The sequence below is a fragment of the Paroedura picta genome, chromosome 1 (assembly GCF_049243985.1).
Source record: "Paroedura picta isolate Pp20150507F chromosome 1, Ppicta_v3.0, whole genome shotgun sequence".
Taxonomy (NCBI): Eukaryota; Metazoa; Chordata; class Lepidosauria; order Squamata; family Gekkonidae; genus Paroedura; species Paroedura picta.
The window spans coordinates 74,648,628-74,664,895 of NC_135369.1; the positions used below are offsets into that span (position 1 = coordinate 74,648,628).

Consider the following 16,268-nt stretch of genomic DNA (forward strand, 5'->3'; position numbering starts at 1 on the left):
ACTTACAACTTTGCCCGAACATCAATCACTCCTCTCTAGTGCTAGACACAACACAGCTCAAATACTGATGAACCAAAGACAGCATATGTTCAATTTGGGCTACAAAAGAGAAGGTACCTTGGTATATTGCTGTAGTAATTCAGGTGGCAGGAAGTCCTGGGGCTGCAGTTCAACAGGAGGGCCCGTCCAGTTGCTCTGAACAAACAATTGCAAACTCCCTACACCGAGCAGAAACACCACACTTTGCCTGAAAAATAAAATAAGCATTCCCATTTTGTTAACACTATATGTTCTGGTAGAAAGTACTAGCATACTAAAATATGAGGCCTTCAGAAATACTCGCTGCTTCTGTTAAGTGTCTTCAGTGTGACAGAGCGAAAACCCAAACAATTGAATATATACACCTGCATCCACAAATTTGTTTGTTTGTTTATTTATTTATTTATCTATCGAAACAAGTGAAGATCCAAGGAGAGTTTCCCTCCATTATCCCTTATGGAAGGTTCTTCTGGCAATCCACATGATGCACTAGTAACAGCAGTCACAATGTATTATTTAGAAAAAATTATATGCCACCTTTACAGACTAAAACAATAAAATAATTATATGTATCCTTTATAAACAAAACAAAGGTGCTAAAACAAACCAAGACAAAAAAGAAGGGGAATAAAAACAGCATAAAGCATATCAAGCAGTCTACAGATAAAGCAGTCATTAGGCCACAAACCATAAGCCTGCTGTGAGAGATTACAATTTCTAAATGATAAAGAAACTTTAATCCGTGAGTTTACTTAAGAAAATGCAAACATCTATGTTGAAGGCATACTCAGGACTGACTTATAAAGCATAGGAGAAACAATATAGGGTCCCTTCTCCCTTCCTTGGGAACTTGAACCAAGCACAGTTCAAAGGAGTTAAAACATAAAGATAACCATCTTGCCATCAAGGAAACAGGAAGTTCTGAGTACTACAGGACACCAGGGAAAGGGAGGAGTAGGAATGTGGAAGGAGGGTAAGGAGGCATAAAACATTATGGCAGGAAATCAACCTTGGGGTGTCAAGCAAAAAATAGGCACCATGTGAACACATTCCAGAAGCAAGGCACCTATTTGGCCCTGGCCCCTGGCTGGCACAATGAGCTCCCAGGGAACTTCAGGGCCATGATGAAGCTAACACAGTTCTGCAGGGCTTGCAAGACAGAGCTCTGCCACAAGGCCTATGGTTGAGGCCAGTATGCCCAGGAGATCAGAACATCTCATGGGCCTCTCCGACCAGGTGAGATCTCCTCCTACATCTCTGCTGTGGTAAAACCTCTGTAGGCATTTAATGTTAGCTTTTAGTAATTCAGTAGTTTTAAATTATTTATTTCATTGATTTTAATACAATGCATTTCAACCCAATGTTATGCCACTCCAACACTACAGGCTTATAAGGGGCAGCTTATATATTCAAATAACAAATAAAACAAATTGCTCTTTCTCTGGTCACCACCTTCCTCAGCTGTACAAGCAAAGGCCTTTAGAAAATAGGGCTTCAGAAGATGATCTTAACTAGTGAGCTGGACAATGCTGGTGGAGACAGCTTGCTAACTAATTTAAGACTCTAGATGGCTTGGAGGCCTACAAACAGATGGGCAGCCAGTAGAGATCTTTCAGCATAGGGGTAATATGATCCCTATAAATAATAACTTATAAGCTGCATTTTGGACCAACTGATGCTTCTGGACAGTTTTAACAAGCAGCTCCACATAAAGTACAATAACCTAACCTATATGAAATCATAACATGAATCCCTGTGGCCAAATCATGCTTTTCAAGGATGAACCATAGTGCGCTTTTCTGCCACTCCTACCTGGCCAGATGGTCATGCTAAGTCAGGAGGCAACACAGAGTCCAGTCCAAGGGGTCAGGAGCCAAGGGAGACAGTTCACACAGAAGTTGGGGCAGGGAGTAGAATCAAAGCTGGGCCAGAGCTGAGAAACGGGGAGAGTCAAAAGCCAAACCAGATTCAGAAGCTGGAATGTAGTCAGAAGCCAAAGCCAAGGGTCAGGAGCTGGGAACGTAGGCAGAAGTCAAGTAGGCAGAGCTTTGCCATAGCAAATTGGGACATGGAGCATCTGGGAAGACAGGCAGGGAAACACACGCATTGCACCGATGGAGGACCTTGTCTAAAGTACCCCAGAGCTGAGTGGAGCATCCCTCACCCAGGCAGCTGGGCCTAATCCTCAGCAGAGGAAGGAGTTGCAGTTAAGTCCCATCTAGCCTGATAGCATGCTGACAGTCATGCTGGTCTTCTGACAGCTGTCAAGTTGGTCCTACATCACCATCGCTGCCACTCTTGTGAGTCCTCAGGGCTAGATGGGGTCTTGTCTCAGGGTTTCACTAGATTGGCACATAAGGCCGGATATCAGCCTTGCTGGGACCAGGCTATTTGTCAGGTGGGATCAGGTGGATCCCACTCCACAATGGTATGGTCTCCAGCCAGCGCCGGAAGAGTGCTTGGCTTGGGCCGCATACCCAGGTTGGCTACAGCCTTGGGAGCACCCTCTGACGGCTGAGCTGGAGGTGCAGTTGGTGCAGGCATGACACATAGCCAGCATATCACTTTAAGCTAATAAAAGGCAACATGTGCCAAACAGAAGACCCAGCCCACCAACTATATGCCAGAATCCAGCAGCACCCCTACAAAATGTACCTGTTCCTTTAGGGAGAGCATAACCTCTTCCAGTTCAGATGCAATAAACATTATCATTAGATAGCATAGCATAGTCTTTATTGGCATATATATTATCTTTAGACTTTAGATGCAAGACTCAGAGGTAATGACTGCAAGAGGAAGGGCAGAACAAGTTGGTTGTTTAGCATAGGAAAATATTTGTAGCAACCCAGAATCAGCTATTCTGCAAATAATACTCCTTGTTTTGAAGCACTATTGAAACATCTAGATACACAGAAAGAAGGATCTGGCCTGTTGGTATACTTTGCCACTTTAGAAGCATCAATGAAGACCAACCTATAAATCATCACATTTTCCAGGAGCAACAACAAAAAACCAACATGCAAAAGTAATGGTCTTCATTACAATGAATGCAACATTTTTGGAAAATGGAGTGATGGGAAACTTGGTAATTTTTTTAAATTCCTTATGCCAACAAATGTCTTAGGTTGTACAGTGGTTTTAGACACTGGAACAATAAAAAGGACACCAGTGATATTGGACACATGTATATTTCCAAGAAAGCAAGGATGCGCCCTCACGCACATTAAGAAAAGTCATGAGGGACAAATAAGCAAGGCCAAATATGTATGACATGAAACAAGGAAGAAAAAACAGCGCAGCAAAAGAGGTCAGTGCGACTGCTGTAATCACCATCTGAATATGACCTTCATATCTTCTGTATGTTGGCTGTTTAAAGTAACCAAGTTCATGCACCTATGGCTTTATCTGAAGTTCACTTGATTTTTTAAATCTTTATGTGTCCTATTATTTGGTGATTACAAGGAGAAAGTAGTATGAAGAGGCACATAAGAATGAGAGGCATAAATGCAGCCTCTTGAATATTTCATAAGCAAATCCCACAGCAAATTGCTGTGAACATTGCAATTAGGTTACAGAATTTGATCTTACTAGATATTGATCAGCTGTATCTATCAAGTTCAAATCATTCTCACAGCTGCCATAGAAACATCAAACTATGAATTTTCTGCCAAACTTGGAGCCTAAAAAAGAATTCTTAGTCAAGATTCTCGTGAATGTTTGTAACACATCAGAGATATTTTCGCCTAATGTAACTAAAAGGTGTAATGATTAAATCTCCCACTGTAGCAATAAGTTTTTGCCTCAAATTCTTCTCTGCAACATTTCCATTTTCAGTTAAAACAACCAGTCCTCCTCACTTCATTCTCCTGCCTCCTGATATGTGTTGATGCCAAGGGCTGCCGCCCCTCCTACCACCCTTCCTGCAGCCCCTCCTACTCACTTAGTCATAGAGAACTCTTCATCACAAGACAGAGACTGAGCCACGGAATAAGCCGAATGGCTCCCACATTTAAGAGTTCCTTTCTAAATAAAAATTATTTTTACCTTTCCACACTATCAACATCTGCAGAAGAACAGTCCAAATAGGCTTGAATCTGTTTTTCTAAATAGCTATCCAACGCCTCTTCTTTGGCTGCTGCAGGTACTGTGAAGATATTCTGAACTGCTTCACTTAGTAAGATGGCTTCATAATTTCCTTCCAACAGCAACTGCAACAAGGATCCACTTTCTGAAATCAAAGAGACAAGACAGTGAAATTCTTAAGAACACCCCAAATAGCAGTTTCACATCAAATAAGATCTCATACCAGAAGAATGCATTATGATTTAGTAATACATATTTAAAATACCAATCATAGGTGTCTCTGCAAACATCCCAAAAATAAAGTCGTTAGTATTTAAAGCAACTGAAGAGTACCAAGCGCCCATTTTCAAATGTAGTAAACATAGCGTCATCTCATTTGCTGTTAACACTCAAAACATTCTTTTAAGAAAATAGATACATCACATAGATATTTTGTATGATTAAGCATAATTACTGCTCCACTAAGCAACAATGCTGCATTAGAAATATTTGAATAATTTGCTTCTCATCACACTTTACACAGAATTATCAAATAAAGTAAAAAATGTACTCTTAGAAATACAGCCTGATAGATGCTAGTTATTATCATTTTAACTTTTGGGGATACCATAAGTAGCCCATTCAGAAAACAATAGGTCACGGTATAGAATCACATAATTGGAAGGGGCCATACAGGCCCTCTAGTTCAACCCCCTGCTCAATGCAAGATAACTTAAAGCACACATGATAAGTATCTGTCCAGCCACTGCTTAAAGACAGCCAGTGAGGGGGAACTCACCACTTCCTTAGGCAGCCTATTCCACCGCTGAACTACCCTGACTGTGAATTCCCCCCCCCCCCCAATATCTAGCTGAGACCATTCTGCACATAGTTTAAACTCATGACTGCCTGTCCTTTCCTCTGCTGCCAACAGGAACCTTTCCTTGCTCTCCTTCAAGTGACAACCTTTCAAATACTTAAAGAGGGCTATCATGTCCCCTCTCAACCTCCTCTTCTCCAGACTGAACATTCCAAAGTCCCCCAGCCTTTCCTCATAGGGCTTGGTCCTCAGACCCCAGTTCATCCTTGTACTTCATTATGCAGTTGTTTATCTTGATACGATACAGTGCAACTATGATTGTGGTCATGGTGGAAAATGTCATCTACAGTTGATCAATGGTAATCTCATAGGGTTTTCAAGGCAAATGATGTTCAGTATTTGATCTCTCATCCAAATATTATACAGGGCCAATCCCACTTCTGAGATCCGATGAGATCAGACTAGCCTGGCCTGTCCAGTTGAAGGCACAGCTATGATTAGTAGGCACAAAAGATTTCACAGTTATGAAGGTAGCCAAAGCTCATCATTGTTTCTAAGGCAACAGCCACAAAAATATTAACATTTAATCACAAAGGAAGCAAAACCAATTGCAAGAATGGGAGGAGTTACAACATGTCTCAGGACCACTCTAAGGTATAACAAGTGACAACTACAGAATTTCAGCATAGAACACCTGTTACTACAGAGGATGGGGGAAATGAACAAACAGTAATCCCACTAGACCAAGTTTTGAGACCAATGCAACCTTCAAGAACAACACATATTTATTCAAGGTATGAGCTTTCATGTGCATACATACTTCCTCAGATACAATAAAGACTCTAAGTTTGTTCTGCTGCTTCAGACCAACAGGGCTACCCACCTGAAGTAATCCCAGTAGCTGATTTGTACCACCCACCCATGGGATACATCAGTCCTGAGCAGTCAGCATGCAATGCTTTGAACGGGCAGACGTGAGCGACCTCCCCCACTCCCCATGGATCTCACTCTCTTTGGTCAGCAACTCAGTCCGTGCCTTACAGACACCACCAACCAGTTCCCGACGGTGACCAACGCCACCTGATCTGACCAAGAATTTTAGCGCAGCTCAAAAAATTTTACCCAGGGAAGCAATCCTGTAACCAGACCACACAAGAAACGTAGCACGGGAGCCAGCACATGTCTCTCCCGCCTCGTCCCGAACCATAACGCATAAGTTGCATTAAGTTCCGCGAAGGGAAAGCTGCTAGTAAATAAAACTTCGTGAAGCCAACAAATACCTGCGCGCGTGCATGTTCTTATTGCTGCTAAGAAGAGACAAGCAGAAGGTCCATTCAGCCCCACCTGGCTCCACTCCTCTTACCTGCAGCCGAAGCCGCCTCACTCTGTTTCCACCGCGGCGACTCCGCCGCGCTGGGAAAGCCCCTCAACAGGACCCGCTCCAGCGCCCTCATTTCCCCGGCGCGCCCCCTGAGAGGCTGCGGCGCAAGCGACGAAGCTGTGGCTGGCTCTGGCTCTACAGCGACTTCCGCCAGTGCGCGACGAGACCCTCTGCCCAGCCCAGCCTAGCCCATGTGCAATCGCCGGCCTCTGGGAGCCGCCATGACAGCCGCACTGAGCAAGCCGGGAACGGCGGAAGGAGTCGACGCGTGCGCAGTTAACCCCGAGGCCTCCATCCTGGCGGAAGTCCTCTCGCGCCGAAGCAGGGAAGAGGGCGCTCGCGTCTCATGTGGAAAAGGCGGACAATCCGTGGGCGGCTCGTGCGAACTCCCCAGCCAGGCCTGCTGTTGCGCTACTCTTCTGCCCCCGCTTGCTGGACTGGATCCAGTCTGTAGCTGAGCTTGTTCTACTATAGTTCTCAAAGTCACACTGACTGCCCAAGTTAATTTGGAGTGCGTGCGTCTGTTGGTTCGTTATATCTGGCTTTTTATTACCCAAAGGAGTCTCAAAGCGACTTACGAGCATCTTTCCTTTCCTCTCTCCATAACAGACCCTGGGAAGTCTGTGAGGCAGAGAGAACTGTGACTAGCCCAAGGTCGCCCAGCAGACTGCAGAGAGAACTGTGATTAGTAGCCCAAGGTCACCCAGCTGGCTGCATGTGGAGGAGTGTGGCATGAAACCTGGCTCGCCATCGTAGAGGCCACCACTACATTATGCTGGCTGCAGTGATGCACTTCTAAGGCAATTATTCCCTCACTAAAGGTGGCTGCATTTGTGGCTGCTTGTAGCTTTGGCTTTATGAACTGTATTACTGGCAGCTTCTATCTGGCAGGCACCAGCAGAAAGGGAAAAGGGATTTGTTACAGATACGGGCAGAGACTCTTGCTTGAGCAACGTGCTAAAGAGGATTCGTAAACTCACCAGTCAATGTCTGCACATAGACTCTGGAAATGGACCAGTTGTAGGGCTCTGTTAAGGCCTGAATTTTGTATATAAATTTGAGGGAGTTATGTTCTGGTTGGAGTTGGTGTTAGAACTATTGGATTTGAAGAAACTGAGTCTCTATTTGATCTTGTCTCTCCTGTGGATTAACATGTACATGAAACCTCTGGGAGAGATTGTCAAGTAGTTTGGAGTAAACTCTCACCACGGGTGCCTGACACACAGCTCTATCTTGTTAGCACCTGAGTGGGATAGGGTTGGGAAGTTCTCAACAGAGGTTTGGAGAAGGTGATGAGATTGATAAAGCCAGCACACTGATGCTCAATCCAGATAAGACTCAGTGTTGCTGTTCAATGACAAAGCATCTCAACGGTACTGGCTAGTTATCAGGAAGAAAATGTTTCACAATCAGAGTAGTTCAGCAGTGGAATTAACTGCCTAAGGAGTGGTGAGCTCCCCTCACTGGCAATCTTCAAGCAGCAGCTGGACGGATACTTATCCTGGATGCTTTAGGCAGATCCTGCATTGAGCTGGGGGTTGGACTAGATGGCCTGTATGGCTCCTTCCAACTCTATGATTTTATAAGGACGGAGGAGTCATCCTGTCCTGGAGGGAATTGTTGGCCATGTGGCAATTATTTTGGTCACTGGAATCCAGGGATAAGGAAGGGCCTCACAACTGCTTCTGTCAAGGCATTTAGAAGGAACTATGATAAAAAAATATTAACTTGGTGTGCAGTGGGAAATTTGGACAGGGATTTAGAATAAAGCTGTGAACATCATAATGCTTTATATCTGAAATATTATGTACAGTCCTGGTTGCCCCAACTCTAAAAGCATGCCATAGGGCTGGAACAGAGCAACCAAGAAGTTGGATCACACACACACAAACACACACGGGGTTTGGGACAATTTAGTTTTAAAAAATGGTGAAGTGGGGTGATAAGGACTTTTATATTTAAGTGTGGTAAGCTAAAGCAGAAATGTGCATATGTAAAGTGCAGTAATGTTGCAGCTGACTTACAGCAGTTCTAGCCAGGAACTTTCAAGGCAAGTGAGAAGCAGATTTGTCATTGCCCCCCTCTGTGGAATGGTCCTTGGCAATCTCTCTTCCAAGTAATGGTTCTGCTCAGCTTCCAAGATCTGACATGCTCTGGCTATACCATACTGCCTTTTCTCCCATTAGCAAAAGTAGATAGAAATATTTTACTTTCTATCATAGGGTGTCTGTTGTGGAGAGAGGAAACAGAAGGTGATTGTTAGCTGCTTTGAGACTCCTTCTGGTAGAAAAAAAAACAGCATATAAGAACCAACTCTTCTTCTGAACTGGTGGGATCTAGACAGCTTTTTCTTGGCTCCGCAAGCAATCAAGGGATAGAAGAAGCTGTTGTCTCACAGGGAGGACGCCAGGAGGCCTATTTCCATCATGTTGCTTCAGTCTCTTGTCCAGGGCTTACCTGAGCCTCCGGGGAGGGCAGTATAGAAGTATGATAAATAAATAAACAAACAAACAAATAAATAAATAGATGTTTGCAACAATGCTTATGAAGTGTCACTTTTTTACCTTCTTGCCTGGCTTATGAGTTTCTCAATGGCATCTGGTCAGCTATGGGGGAAAACAGGATGCTATATTAGATGGACTTTTGGTCCCATCCCACAGGGCTCTTCTTATATTTTTCCTAAAAGTTTTAACTTTGCTATCATTCCATGCATTAAGAAGATAAATAATCTCCTATGAACATAGTGTGGCATGAACACTATATATTTATATTTAGTCTTCATTACTCAAAATCACCTATAAAATGACTCTTCAGCAAAGATTCTGCATGATTTTGGCCCAATAGCAAATTCTTGATGCATTGTTTGACAATCCCATTAAAAGTTTATGGAGGCCTGCAGTGAGCAGTTCAGGGGCTAGTGCATCCAGTAGAAAGTTTCCACTGACAGAAGGGTGTGTGTGACTTTCAATTCCCCTTTGTGACTCCCTTTCTCATGATGTTCTTGCCCAGTCCCAGCATCTCATGAGACATTGTAGGCTGCAGCAAGGGCAAAGAGAAGAAACTCGGCTCTCTTGATTTTCTTTCCATCAGTGGATATTTTACTCCAAAGACAGGAGGAGGAGAAGAAGGAGGAGGAGGAAAGAGAGATACTGCATCACCAGTGCTTCACAAGAGCTCAGCAGAGACTGTCTGCCTTTCTCTGTATTCATCTGTTAGTCAGAGGCCAAACATATTCCACAGCACCATCCATAAATGGACATTTACGCGCAAAAGGACATCAGACAATGCAACCTATCCTGTGAGGATCCCGACTAGGTTTTCAAACTATGCACTGAGAAACCTTGCTTTAATATACATAGGTGACATCCAACTACCAGCCTCTGAACCCCAAGTCAACTGAGGTTAAAAATGACATGCATTGGCAGTAATCCAGCTTTATTGACATTCAGCCACTCCATTAATCAATGAAAGATTTTATTTGTCCTTTTTGTGGACCAAAGAGGAGCAAGAAGATGTCAAGGGCCTTCTTTTGCTGATAGTTTTGACACCATTCTAAATGAGTGCATCTCAAGGTTGGCTGTCTTATAACATTGACTAATGAGTCATATATTCATTGGGGGCGGGAGAAGAACAGATTCTTGAGCGCAAAGGAGGTCACAGTCTCTTTTCCAAGACTGCCCTTCTTAAAGGTTGTCAGGGTCTTTGGTAAATGAGGAGAGCTCAATGTCCTTTTTGCTGTTAAATATTATTACAGCTTGGCTGGAATCTGCTGCTGTTTTGACATTGAGCTCTAGAATTCTTTAATATTCACTCTTTTAATTGCTTTGGGTATTTTTGCGCACAAGGCAATGGTGTGTTACATTCTTGGACAAATTATGCACTGGTATTTCATTAAACAAAATTATAATATTTATCAATATGCAGAGATTTTTCCGGTATGAACTCAGATTTGAGCAAAATCTCAAGAGTGTGACGAAGCCCCAGTGATGTGGACAGAATCTTCTCAAACATAATTTCTTTCTTGAAGCATGATAATGGCTATTTCTATTTACATCTCATTTGAAGATTCCTTGTTAGCGGATTGCTTGTTTAAAATGCTGATTAATATTGAAAACTAATAAATGGGAATGAAAAATAATGATGTGTTTCTTCCTATTTGGTTTAAATTAAAAGATGGTAGCATCAAGATTCACTTAATTTTACTGGTGCGTGTAAAAAGTTCACTCCAATACCCTTCTTTGATACAAATACAGGCATATAATAACTCACCTTCTTCTGAACTAAGGCACCTGTATAGCGGTGCAATCCTAAGAACTCCTTCCTGGAAGTAATCCAAATTGAATAGACCTGTTAAGAGTTTCTGACTAGATCTGACTAGATTGGCTAAGATTGCTCCCTAAGACTTGTATTTTCTTCCTATGGGGCTAATGAAAATAGGTGTGGCTGTCCCAGCATGCCACAGGAAAATGCAAGGGTGGGGCCATGGATCATGGGAACCTTTGGAGTGCAGAATTCATCTCCACACCCACTAGCTGCAGAATCAATGCAGGGCAGCAATAGATGCCTTCAGGGCATGGAATCTCCCCCCACGTGCGGTAGTAAGTGATATATCCCGGGATGCAGGGAAGCCTCCCTATTTCTGACGTGTTCCCCTTTCCTAAGCAAATGCTTTAAAAAATTTCCTTATACTGTGAAAAAGAACATCTTGAAATAAAGAAGACCAAGGTAAATTTGGTAAATGACCAAGATTTAGAACAGGCCTTCTCAACCAGAGTTTCATGAAACCCTGATGGCCTTGGACGAGTTTCCTAAAAGGGTCGGAATTAATTCTTTATACTTTGAAAAAAATGTTAAACATTTATCAGGCAATATGACCATATATGGTCATGTTGATCCCCCAAATGTCCAATGATGGGCCTGGAGAAGATGGGAAGAGGAGGAGTCCGGGTGGGTGTGTACACAGCTATGCTTTCCATGCAGACTTCTGGGAGGTATGGAGATGAATGTTTCAGGGATTGCTCAGTGGAAAAAAGTTGGAAAAGGCTGCTCTAGAGCAGTGGTCTGCAACCTTTTTGGGGTTGCAGACCGGGGGGGGAGGATGATCCGGGCGCCGCACATGCGCGGCAGCCCCAGCGGAAATGTGCATGTGTGGCAGGTCCGTGCATGCGCATTTGCACCTGGTGGGGCCGCAAACGTGCATGTGTGGCAGGTTCGCGCATGCACGCATGCACACAACTGCTGCACATGCGCGTTTGCAGCCACACCAGGCACGCATGCGTGGGCGGTAGCGCTTCCCTCTCCCCCCCTCCCGCAGAAAGAAGCTTGCCGCAAGCTAATCGGCCACTTTGGCTTTTGCTTTACAAAGGGATGAATGAACTAAGCTTGGGCCTCAGTGTAGAAAGGTCAGCACAGAAAAACATGTTCAAGATCTTCTAACTGGCCAGAATTACAGGGGCATGTTCTCTCAGGGAAGGGGATCCTTTTATACCAATACTGCTGCCAGGCCTAAGATTTAGCCTCCAGATGAGAGCTGAGCTGGAGTTCTTCCAGAATTACAATAGAACTCCAGGTGACAAAGATCTGTCCCCCTGCAGAAAATGGCCACTCTGGAGGGTAGACTCTATGGCATTATATCTGACCTCTCCCCTCCCCAAACCCTGCCCTCCTCAGACTCTACCACAAAATCTCTAGAAATTTCCCAACTAAGAGCTAGCGACCCCTAGCCAAGACCCATCTCCCTGCCTTTTACTCATTGAAACCCAGCCTGGAATACTGTTGTTGCTTAGCAACAACCACTAAGAGAATCCCTTGTTTAAAGCTACAGGCATTCCTTTTATAATTTTATTTATTTATTTATTTATTTATTTATTTATTTATTTATTTATTTATTTATTTATACTTAAAATTTTTATATTGGCCCTCCTGGCGATGCTGGTTCGGGGCAGTTTACATCATAATTAAATATAAAACCATATACAGTTAAAAGAAGAAACACACAATTAAAACATTAATTAGTCCTCATAGGTCATAGCCTGCAGTTCTTGTTCCTCACCATTGATTGATCAGTACAACCTAACCTCACATTCAGGAGGAGAGTTTACACAGGAGAGCCCAATCTCTGTTGTTCATTCATTCATTGGTCCCAACAAAGCGCCTGGCAGAAGATGTCCATTCTGCAAACCTTTCAGAACTTCAAGAGCTCCTGCAGGGCTCACAGCTCTTCCAGGAGCTTATTCCACCAGATTGGTGCCAGGAGCAAGAAGGCCCTGGTCCTGGTTGAGGGTCAAGTGTACGTCTCTCAGGCTGGGAATTATCAGCCTGTTTGTACTGGCAGAGCGAAGCACTCTTCAGGAGATATAGTCAATTAGGCAGTCCCTTGGGTGCGCCGGGCCCAGATTGTGAATGACCTTGAAGGTCAATGACACAACTTTGAACCTGATCCAGAATTCAAATGGGAACTAGTGCAGTTGCCTGAGAACAGGCTGGATGTGGGCTTTCCAAGCTGTCCTGGTGAGGACCTGTGCCACTGCATTCTGGATAAGTTTCAATTTATGGGTCAAGATTAAGGGCAGGCCTATGTAGTTACAGTAATCTGACCTGGAGGTGACTGTCACATGGATCAGTGTGACTAGGTGTTCCAGGGCCAGTTAGGTGTAGCTTGGCTTGGTGGAGATGGTGAATTCCAGTTGGGCTACTCTGATGATCTCAGCCTCCATGGACAGGGAAGCATCGAACATCATACCCAAATTCCTAGCAAATTGTGCAGTGGTCAGTTGCACACTGTCCAAGCAGGGCAAGCACACTACCTCTCCTGGTCCTTTCCTTCCCAGCCACAGGACCTGTCTTGGAGGGATAGAGTTTCAGGTGATTCTACTAACCCAGACTGTCACAGTTTTCAGGCAACTGACGAATGCTTTTGGGGGAGAATCCAGATGGCTGTCCATCAGGAGATAGAGCTGGGTGTCCTCAGCAGATTGATGACACCCAAGCCCAAATCCCCTGACTTGTTGGGTAAGAGGGCATATATAGATGCTAAATAAAATAGGGGACAGAACTGCTCCCTGTGAAACGCCACATGGGAGTTGGCAGAGATGCGATTGCTCACCCCCACTGTTTTTTTAACCCCCCCAATGGGTTTTCCCCCCTTAGATTTCACATTTTCCTGCAAACCTAGGGCCTTTTCAGGCTTGTAGAAAGATCTGTCTTGCCTGTTCACATCTCCTGTCACTAGATTTAGTTATCCAAATATTTCCTGATTCCATTATTAGCATACAGATTCCTTAATCACATCAGTATTCCTACTCTGCTCTGTTAATATCATTAGAATTCTTCTGCTTGGTTGTTTCACATCAAAATGTAATTCTGATTGGTGTCATAATTTACAAACCACACTGGGTCCTCCTGCTGTACTGCTGCTTCGGTATTCTGCAATCTGCCCATTTCTGCAACTGGGCCAGAACTTCCACATTTCTGTTTGATTTCTATTGTCTTGCATCTAAAATTCTAGTCAGCAGCAACTAAATTCTGTTGAGCTGTCTGTTTATTCAAAATTTATATTTAATGTTTTCTGTGCTGTACTGTGAAGTGTTTTATCTCACATATTTCAATGGGTCAAAAGATAAGTAAGCAAGACTTAAATATTTGGGATGGCCAGATGCTCCTTCATTTTGCATGCAGGATGCTTCCAACCCTTGTCAGCTTGACAAATGGACTTAGTTTCAAATGTGTCCCATATTTACTTTAACCACAGAGTGTTCCAGTGCTGCAAACTGTGTGTTCCCTTTTCATATTGAAACCCAGCACATCCACCATCAAGACTGCATATTTATTCCTTGAATATTCTCTACATTGATGTTTACTACTTTCAAAAAATGCTAAAACAATTACCATAAACTAAGACATGGCTACAGTTATGTTTTGTGCTTCGCCACATGCATGAACAATTTTCTAGAACCAGTTTTAAACAGGGCACTCACTCAGATTTCATAAGGCTGCTTTAAACTCTCCAATAACAAGCTACATCCTTGCATATTGTGTGATTTTCTGGTCTCTGGTCCTCTTGCATCCAATTCTGTATGAATTATTGCTGCAGAATGTCAGTGGCACTTAAAAATGTATCATGCCAGATCCCCTATAGAGGCCAAGATTTCTTTGATTCAAATAGTTGAGGGAGATCATCTGGGGATTTCCTCATCACCTAGGCTGGTGAAAGCACATCGAACAGGGCTTAGATGAAGAATCTACTGGCAGGCTGGATGATTCAAGCGCTTGCACACAGAAGTGCATGTTTATGTGATTTTTCACTTTAGAAAGTCCATTATTCATGAGATGTTAATTCAGTTATGGCATTGGAAGATTACTGAATTGGGACCAGCATTCAGGTGACTTCTCAAGGCCTCTTTTGTATGGTAGTTCATAATAATTTTATAACAATCTAAACAGTTATTATTAACTGTTATTGATAATAAACTATTGTCAAAATAGTCTGTACAAAATATGATGTATGTAATATGATATTTGTGAGTTGCATCATAATAGTATTAAGTGTTTAAGAATAGTATGTAGGGAGGTATTCCACAGAGCCAACCACAACCCAGATCTCTTCCAAAGCGGAATCTGGAAAGGAACCATTTTATCTCTGGAAAATGATCCACCTGGAACTCTGGACAGATGACCAAGGCTTTCTGCCTAAATATCCTTCTCAGTGTTGGAATATGCAAAATCTGCACTGTGCTTAATTGAACAGAATATAAAGGGTATCATGCAGGGGGCACTGCACGAGTATATCTAGCACAGATAGGATTGGAAGTTTCTGATAATTTTCAAATTATCTCCTCCAGGATTGGCTCAACAGGAGATTTCCAGCTTTTCGAGCACACTTCCTCCAAAGAATGACTGCAGACAACAGCTAGAACAGTTAGTTAGGTCTCTCTCTTGATAGTTGTTTTTCTTCAAAAACAAAACTATTTTATTCTTCAAGCAGCCTGGTGCTTTGCTTTCTCCACATATTCAAACTCTGCCAACAATCAATCCACATGACTAATGCAAAATCACAAAAATATATTGGCCTCACATTCCAAAGCACATAACATTTCCATACCATTAATTCTATCTTCTCATAAACAACAGTGGAGAACAGAAACAGGGATAACAAGAAAACAGGGTTGCACTTTCCTGTGACTGCTGTTCATTGAGTGGTCTTCTGTGCAAGTACACAAGGGGTACTGCAGAGTCCTTTTTATGTCACGCCTGGCCTGTGATTCCTCAGTACCCCATGTGGGACTGCACAGAAGCCATAACGATGAATGTTCAGTTCAGCATTTGTTCAGTTTTCTAACAATGAGAGCTGAAAATCCTATGAGAACTGCTTATGGTATAGTTTACCAGTGGTTCTCAACCTGGGGGTTGGTATGCCTTTGGAGGTTGAACAATCCTTTCACAGGGGTCACAGCAGGGCAAGCAGCTTGGCCAGGGGAGTGCCATCCACACAACAGCCTTGCGGGGTAGATCGAGATAGAGCATTCATCTGTCTGGGGCAGTGGAAAAGAGTGAGACTGGCATGGTGGGACAAGAGGCAAAACTGAACTGGGAAACGCCAGAAAAAACCCAATTTATATACAATCATGACCAATGGATCTTCATGCCCTTGGTCAGTTTCGGTTTAATTTCTGTGAAAGAACACTCACATAATTTTATGGTTGGAGAGTCACTACAACATAAGGAACTGTATTAAAGGGTCACGGCATTAGGAAGGTTGAGAACCACTGGTCTATACAGAAGTAGGAGAACATACATATGCTCCAACATTTGAAGAAATACCTGAAAGTATAATGTTTTTTGTTGAAAAGAAGCAGTGTGGTAACAAGTGAACCTTTTTAGAAACTACTTTGATGAATTCTGTGGAACCCCTGTATAAAAACAAAAGGAATTGGCAATAGACTTCAGTTGAAAATTCCTTAATCCTTG

At 43.2% G+C, this 16,268-nt stretch overlaps 1 protein-coding gene across 2 annotated transcripts in view; it reads right to left on the reverse strand.

The window, feature by feature from the left end:
- The window catches only part of TTC27 (tetratricopeptide repeat domain 27), a 108,766-nt gene extending 102,209 nt beyond the window's left edge, over positions 1–6,557 (reverse strand). For both annotated transcript variants that reach the window (XM_077343509.1, XM_077343499.1), the window contains exons 1-3: positions 6,285–6,557; positions 4,084–4,267; positions 118–247 (exon numbers count right to left, since the gene is read on the reverse strand). In XM_077343509.1, coding sequence (XP_077199624.1) covers positions 118–247; positions 4,084–4,267; positions 6,285–6,375 — 405 coding nt within the window. In that variant the 5' untranslated portion in view covers positions 6,376–6,557. The remainder of the gene's footprint in view (positions 1–117; positions 248–4,083; positions 4,268–6,284) is intronic.
- Between the last annotated feature and the right edge of the window lie 9,711 nt (positions 6,558–16,268).